The sequence below is a fragment of the Ipomoea triloba genome, chromosome 15 (assembly GCF_003576645.1).
Source record: "Ipomoea triloba cultivar NCNSP0323 chromosome 15, ASM357664v1".
NCBI lineage: Eukaryota > Viridiplantae > Streptophyta > Magnoliopsida > Solanales > Convolvulaceae > Ipomoea > Ipomoea triloba.
In genome coordinates, this window is record NC_044930.1 from 26,123,470 (window position 1) to 26,131,885 (window position 8,416).

At 33.6% G+C, this 8,416-nt stretch overlaps 1 protein-coding gene across 1 annotated transcript; it reads right to left on the reverse strand.

The window, feature by feature from the left end:
• Positions 1 to 1,757: 1,757 nt before the first annotated feature.
• On the reverse strand, positions 1,758 to 6,814 carry LOC116006312 (cyclin-A2-1-like). The gene is made up of 11 exons (XM_031246635.1): positions 6,687 to 6,814; positions 5,067 to 5,420; positions 4,598 to 4,880; positions 4,183 to 4,322; positions 3,834 to 3,926; positions 3,273 to 3,406; positions 2,953 to 3,105; positions 2,825 to 2,858; positions 2,576 to 2,725; positions 2,353 to 2,487; positions 1,758 to 2,223 (listed from the first exon to the last, which is right to left on the reverse strand). Exons 2-11 carry the CDS (start codon positions 5,364 to 5,366, stop codon positions 2,146 to 2,148), a joined length of 1,500 nt encoding a protein of 499 aa, XP_031102495.1. The 5' UTR covers positions 5,367 to 5,420; positions 6,687 to 6,814; the 3' UTR covers positions 1,758 to 2,145.
• Positions 6,815 to 8,416: the final 1,602 nt, after the last annotated feature.

An 8,416-nucleotide genomic window follows, 5' to 3' on the forward strand; every position in this document is an offset into this window, starting at 1 on the left:
AAAAAAAAAAAAAAAAAAAGAGATAAGAAAGAGCTATCGTCCTTCCCAAAGCCCCCTTGTGTTAATCACTATTAGTGCAAAATTCCTCCACAACTCTCAAAATTCACTTTTGAAACCCATTCACCACATACAAGAACTCATAGATCCATCGCAAGCAAAGCCTTGTCCAACTACCAAAACACCATTACTCCTTAGATCTACTATCTAATACTCGTTCATCACCAACTCCCACCATTACCATTGTAACAAAACTACTTTCGACCAAACAAGCAACATTCCCCGAGAATAATAAAACAATAAGATACGAAAGAGCTAATACCCTCCCCAAAGGCCTTTTGGTAGCAAAGGACACACAGATCGAAGCCAAGAAATTCCCAAAAAAAAATGGCATCTAAAGAGATAGGAGAGAACTAGCTCTCTCAAAGGTTTCTAGTCGACACCATTATTTCATATATCAGTCATTGTTAGTGTAAAACTCCTCAATAACTCTCTAAATTCACTTTCGAAACTCCTTAACCACATACAAGAACTCATAGATCCATCACAAACAAAGTTTCTCCAACTTTCAAAACATCATTACTCCTTAGATCTTCTACCTAATACGTGTGCATCACGAACTTCTATCATCACCATTGTCACAAAACTACTTTCGGACCAAAAAAGGCTTCATTCCCCTTCTTCATTAGGAGAGGAAAAAAAAAAGTTGGAGTCATCTCCAGAGCCCTCTTGGTAATAAAGGACACTGAGAAACAGTTTAATATAAACATATTTATCAATCAATTATCCTCCCATCCCCACTCTCTACATTTGTTTGGCCAGCCATACAAGAGGAAGTTCGAACTCCTAACCTCTTTTAAGGGACAAGAGCACACGATGCGAACCAAGCTAATTAATTAGCATTAATATTTATAATATTAAGTACAATCATTTATCTAATTGTTTCGAATACTATTAATAGTACCTCGTATAAAAAAAATACTCCGTACTACTTTGTATAAATAATTGTATTTTGTACCTATGATACACTGAAATTCTCCCAAATGGTGCTTCCTTGTTTTGAAAATGTTTTTTTACCGTTTTCTAATTAATAAAAAGGTTTCAATAAAATTTTCATGTTGTTTCGTAATTAATTAAAAATCATAACACTTTTCAAGTTTTTTTTTTTTTTAAATTAGTTTAAAGTACAAAATTTGAAAAATTATATTAGAACATATTCTATTTTATTTTGCTTTTTGTTAAAGATGGTGACTACTTTCCAATTCTCTTCCTTGTGTCTTTTGCCTTCATTATTGTCGTCTCTTCGACTCTTCCATTCATTACATAATTCAAATGTTATAGCCAAGTAAAGGAATACAAGGTTCTCCATTCTTTACATATTTCAAATCTTTTATGGTATCACAGCATTATCAAGCCACATTCCATTTTGTAAAAGCACACGGCCTATTTTACTAATACTCATACTTTCCCTAATCATGCGTAGAGCATGGTCCACAAAGTTGTGTGAACCATAGGTGCCATTAGAGTTGTCTATTGACCTTCAATCGCATATAAGCAACTATACTAATTTACCTCTTTGTGGCCTTTTGTCAACTAAGACCACAAGGCGGTTTCACCCAAAGCGCACATTCGAATAACAGCTATGAACTTTTCCGTTAATCAAAGAAAAAAATGAGACACAGGAATGAAGAAATCATCATCTATATTAGTAAAGAAAAGATTTATTGAAAACCACCACTTACAGATAACATAAACAGAGATTTGCATCAAATGAAAATCTTTCAATTTGTAAATAAAATCGAAAGTATTTATTCATTGAATAAGAAGGATAGATAACATCACATCAAAGAAGTTTATACAATGAGCCCAGAGAGAGAACACCTACTAGATAGCAAGTAACTATCTGGTGCTGTTAATTTATGGCTCAGAAACTAGAAGGCTCAACTAAATACAGCATAAAGGCCGTTTATCGTTTAATTACTGCTTTCAAATGTTTCCATGTCGCATAGACAGACTGACAGAACAACAGAACATTGGGTGAAGTTTGAGGTATGAACAAAAGAATGACAGCTCTTGGTGATGGAGATTATTATGGGTGAGATCAAGACAGCTTCTTGATTTAAGAAAGAGCACAGTTATTGTCCATGGTCAGAAAGACAGAACCTTTGATTCCGAGAACAGCGATTGAAGCAGATTTGGGGAAGTCAGAGTTGCCACGCACTTGAACTGTCAAACCAAGAAAATCTTGTCATGAGATGTGATAAGACGAGTAACGTGTAGTCTCATTATCAAGTTGAGTTTTTGTTGAGACAGAACGCATATTTTAAATAAAGAAATGGAACTGTGATATCATACCTTTGGCTGCTTGTACTTTTCACATATGGCTTTAAGGCTGCACTGATTAGCATTCAGCTGTAAATCCTGCAGAGCTGAGACAGTAGTTTTCAGCTCCGATGCCTTGTATCTAGTGTAATGCTCCAAGGTCGGATTCTGCAAGAGACAGGTCGTTATCTTAGTGGTTTTATTCATTCATGAAGTAAAATGGAAAATGGGATCGAAAGGCAGAAAGTGAGCAGACCCATGGGTGTTTTGATTGATCGAGAGTCCATTGAGCTAGAAATACAGCAGAAGCAGCAATAAGAGATGGAAGAAACTTAAGGAAACTATAGTCAATTAGAGTTAACTCCGCCAAATAATTTGCCATGAATTCAAGTTCAACAGATGGAACCTGCCAAAGAGTGAATTCAAGTTCATCACTTAGCTATGTTTGTTTCTACCTCGTGAAACATACACTATAAGCAGACAGTGATAGCGCTATATTTACTACCTCATAGGAAGCTTGTGCTGCTTGAATGAATCGCCTGGTAACCAAGATGGAAATTAGCATGATTACAACTGAACTAAGAATATTTTCTTCAGTGAGGAATATGGGACAGTAGAAAGGAAAAGTAGTACCTGAGGAACTTCTTAGTGGTTGGAATTGAAAGTCGAAAGCCCAAAAGGTTCAGAACACAGCTTTCCATTTTCACAACCTGTTCTTTCGTGTAGGTGTTGTCAGTAATAAGGCAAAACTCTTCAGCGCGAGGTGCACAAATTTCTTCATACTTGCTTCAATGATTAATAGGAAGGACGCCAGAAAATTTAAAAAAAAACAAAAAAAAAAAAAAAACAAAACAAAAAAAACAAAACATTTTAGTGATACAGGCAAGAAGATACAAAGATGGCACCCCAGTTTGCATGCATGCATGGTGGTGCAAGCAAGGAAAAGAAGTTACCAAGCAATGAGCATGCATGTCACACCAAGCAGTTGCAGTTTTTGTTTCTCAATGTAATTTTCTGAGAGAAACCGATCAATGAGATTCACAGTCAGATACAATGTGTCTGGAACTAGCCTGTATTCTTCAGAAACCTGAAAAAAAAATAGACAAATTGACGTCAACATCTCATGATAAAATATCCAGCAAACAATTACGATACTCTAAATATTTTTGCTGGTACAGAAGTGAACTGCAAAATAAATTGCTTCCATCAATATACCACTAATGCTATCAGTTACTTCTAAATCAAAAAAAAATACAATTTCAAATAGTCCACTAGAGACTCATGGCAATATTTTTAAAAAACAATAAATAAACACCAAAAAGTAGAATACAAATAACAAAATATTAGTGCAGTTAGGAGAAAAAGGGGTCACACAACAAAGGACAAAGGTAAATATATATCCGGACCATTGACAGAAGGTTATTGCTAGCTTCATGAAAAACTAAAGGGACAGAAGGAATCCCTGAAGGTAGATTTCATTAAGACCAATGAGTAAAAAGATACAATTAACTAACCTCAACAAGCCAATCAATCAGTATGCCTCGCATACCCTTGGTAATGTCCCGTTGTATCCTTTCCATGAAACAGGAAGAAAGCCTGCGGTCTAGCTGGGGTAGGGAAATTGAGAGAGAAGTCAGTGAAAAGAGTATTCACTGTTTTTCAAGAGCCATTTGATGGGTTTACAGATAAAAGAGGAAAAAAAAATTGATGTTGAACTTGCTTTAAATAAATTAGAAAGACAAGGCAGTGAATAGACATCCTTTTCTAATGTGCAGTATCCAAGCAGAAATAAAACATAATGCCATTGGTGCAACAGTTATCATTAAAGACCAACAAATATAATTCAATTACAGAGATACAGACCTCCATAGCATGTAGATTTGTGTATATATCAGGGGCATACAAACTGCACATTTGTGGATCCCTGTGCTTTGAATCTATGTCTGAAATGAGTGAAATCCCTAGACTATCCAAGCCCTCTTTTTTGCAAAGTTTGTGTTCATCTGCAGGAAACAACAGAAACAGAATTAATCCCTTGCATTGAAAAGATATGAAAAAGGGAAGTCATAATTTGAACAAAAAAAAATTATTTGTCATGCGCAACAAAATATTTTCCACCTGAATGACTTCAAAAATATTTAAGCCTTTTGCATTGTCTTGTAAAGGTGTTAGTTAACATGGGAGAATCATTACACAATATACAATTAACAAAAAACAGAATCAAGAACTATGAGCCTTTCGTATCTTGCATCATGATATGAAATATCATATGGAGTACCTCCTGTTGATGTACTCTGTTGTGTAACAGTCATTGAGGTACTCTTGTGCATAGGCATAAGATCTGGTATACCACATTGCTTTATGGCATCACACTCGCTTTGCTGAGTTAACGTACTTTGTGTGAAGTTTGTTGGTGACTGGAGTTCTTGCAATGCCTCAGCCTTTACTTCATTGTGTTCTTCAATTATATTTTGTTTCGTATTCACTTGAAGATGTGGCCTTTTATTGACTAAGATAGCAGGTGTCACCTTAGCCGTTCTCTTAGCTGGGTGTTTCTTACTCTATCACAATCAGAGATATCCATAATTACATACAACTCACTCATGAGAAAATCTTCGATTTAATACTAAAATGAATAAACTTTAATTATAACAATTTCTGAAGCCCCAGAACTAAATACAAGAGATTCATGGTTCATTAAAAACAATTTGATCGGTTCAGACTATTTAATTTCTATATAACATTACCTGCATTCTGGTTTCCCACATGCAGTTCAAGGATGCACTTTCACAGACTACATTTGAGACATCCTTCAGAGCAGCTCTTTTCTTTGGCTGACCAGAAGTAGCACCAGTAGTTTGTTTATTCTCATCTGATGCTCCTCTTTTTGACTTTGCTCTTGTGAGTGGTTTCCCATCTTGATTGGTTGAAGGGTTTACAGGGGGTAGGCCTCCAGAAGAAGCTAAGGCCTTAGCCCGAGATCTTGTGATAGGCATTGCATTCTCATCAACGTTAGAAGACACATTTTTCATATTTGCATGCCTCATTTAGCAAAAATTGTGTTCAAATAGATGCATAAGCCTTCTGTCAGAACAGCAACCCTGCAACCAACAGTGTTACAGCAATGTTAAAATGGGGCACAAAATGCTCTTCAAAAATTATGGAAAAAGACAATAAATGAAAAGAATTCACATTACCAAGATGAGTAACAAATTCATTAAAAAAACTTACAGAGCAAGCCTTTAAAAAAGATCACAAGTTAAATGTTGGTGTATATTGGCCAATGACATTGTAGTCTAGTGGCAGACTCCATATTAGAAGTCTCAAGTTCAATCCCCGTACAAAAAATGTTTATTGTTCCACAGACTGTAAATTTATTTTTACCACATTAGAGTATCCTAGTTTGGTGTATCTTTTTCAATTGAAAATTAAAACACTAAAACTTCCAGTTCTGATTTCATTAGCTGGAAAAAATATATATATATATAAACATTAGATGGGCAAAGACAACACTAGGACAAATCATGATGCCCTTCTTGAGTCTCTATCAAGCCCATTGTGCAATTAAAGAGCAGGAATTAGTATGCTCATTTAAAAGCTTAATCAGTAAAGAACAAGGGAACCACTCATAATCTACAATGGAGCTATGCTAAAGTTAAAGCAAGCCTGGGGATACAAAATAGATATGAACGAAATAAAGAAAATCAGGTGAAATAGAAAATAAAAATTCAAAAAGAAAAAAATTTTACAGTGCTACAGCTACTGATATCCATAACATATCACCATGACTTTTCTCTTTCTACCCTTTAACTAGTCAACAAAGCTCTACCTAACATTCAGAGTATCTTATCACATATCTCCTTTATAAAAGTAAACTGCAGATACCAATTTCATATGAAATTTAGATTTATTTATCCTTCATCTTCATTATTCCACAGACTAAACCATTTGGCTTAGTTTTTAAAAAATATGAAGGAAAAAAAGAAAAAAAAAAAAAACTCTAATAAAAATAAGAATGAACCTCTTCAAAAAAATTGATGAATAAAAAAAATTTTAAAACTGGTATTTTACTGCAAAAATCAGCTGAGTTTCAACAAAGCTGGAGTTTTAATAGAACAAATCAAAGCCCGGAAATTCCATCCAAAATAAAAAAGAACCAAAATCCCAAAAAGTGAAGGCAATCTCACAGATCCGAGCCAGAAGCCCCGAAATGCCAAGGATTTCACAGACGGGGCCGAAAATTGCAATGCAGACAGCTATAGATAACAGAAAAGCCACAATGCAGTGCACGTAGTAAAGCAAAATCTTCAGACCACACACAAGTAGCTTATATGAAGCTTATACGCAAGTATAGGAGCTGAGCTTACTCTGCATTAAGGCCAATGGAGCTCCCTATCAAAAGAGGCCCATCGAGAGCCGAGCTAGGGTTTCGATCCGATCGATCTTACAGCGAAGATGGAAAGACAATTCTTTGTAATATGTGAGTCCTCTGTAATAGAATGAGAAATGGCACTGTACATTTAAAGCGGAAGGGGGGGGGGGTGTGGGGTAGGAGGGGGTGAGGGGGTGGAGCGTATGGGCGCGATGTAGGTTAGTTCAAACTTCTGAAAATCTAAAATTAAAAAAATTCTATTTTCCACCCCACATCTTTCAACTTCTACTCCGGGGCATATACATATGTTATGCCCCCACGATACAATCAGATATTTTTATCTAATAAAAATTCGTAGGAAAAAATTTGTGTCAAACCATCTCACGGGTCTGAATCCATGAAACGAGTCAGATCTCTGATTAATGAGGTCAAAAATCCGACATATTAATTAAATATCCGACTCGTCTCACGAATAGAGACCCGTAAGACACTCTCACACAAGTGTTACCTAAATCCGTTCGATTAATATCTTTAAAAAAAAAAATTTGACTGCTATATATAGTATCAATCAATGTTTTAAAAATTTTACTCAAAAAGCCAATAACTATATTTTTTTTTTTGAAAGCAACCAATAACTATATAGTTTATTTCAATCATTATTTATTTTTTAAAAGGTAAATTTAATAGTTAATTTTTAATTTTTAATTATTTGAAATTTATAACATCACAAAACATTAATATGTTTTATTATTACTAAATATTGTTTTTAATAATTGTTTTAAATTGCACATATGCAATACATATACACACATTCCCTCTCTAAAAAATAAAATGCCTTTTAAGTAACATTTTGAAATTTAAATTGTGTACATCGAGAAGTGTTGGAATGGCACCGGATTGTATTAAAATGGTTTAAATTTAACTTTTTTTACATCAAAAATTTTGTGCCCAAATAAATAAGTAATTACATGTTGACGATGAGTGAGAAAATGGGAAGTTTGAAACAAATCTAATGAGAATTTAGGAATAATTTTAAAGTCAAAAGATTTTAATTGTAGGAGAAGAAATAAAAGAAGGAAAATGCATAAATCAAATAGCATGACCAAGGAAATTTTGTGATTTTTTATTGAAGGGGTTCCCAAATTAGGAAAGAAAAAAAAAAAGATAAAAATTGAATTCACATTTTCTTTTTTGTCTTAGATGACTAGATGAGCTAATTTAAGATTAGTAGATTGATTAATATTGTATTTAGTAAAGTAAAATAATATTTTCTCCCTGAATTTACCATTTTAATGTTTACCTCCTTATGTAAAAAAAAATGTTTTTTTTTTTAATATTACACATGTATTTGTATCTCACATGATGATACTAATGACTAATTAATTCAGTCAAATTTCAGTTAAGCCCGATTGAGGTTACCTCTTTTAAAAGTGTTGTTGCATATATATGGGTCAAACTCATTATGAATTTAAAAATAATAATTTACATAATAATCAAATTTAAAATTTAAAAAAAAAAAACTAATGGAGTAAAATGTCATATCACAATTGACAAGGTAAGTTTACAAGAAAAATGTAGTATGACTTATAAAATTGATAAATCATTTTGGGAGTGATTTAAGATAGTGTTTCTAGTAGATCATCTATATAAAATAGTTTTCAAATTGTAAATGATTCGTAATACATTATCAATTTGAGAATAAGAAAAGAGACTTTTAGGCATAAA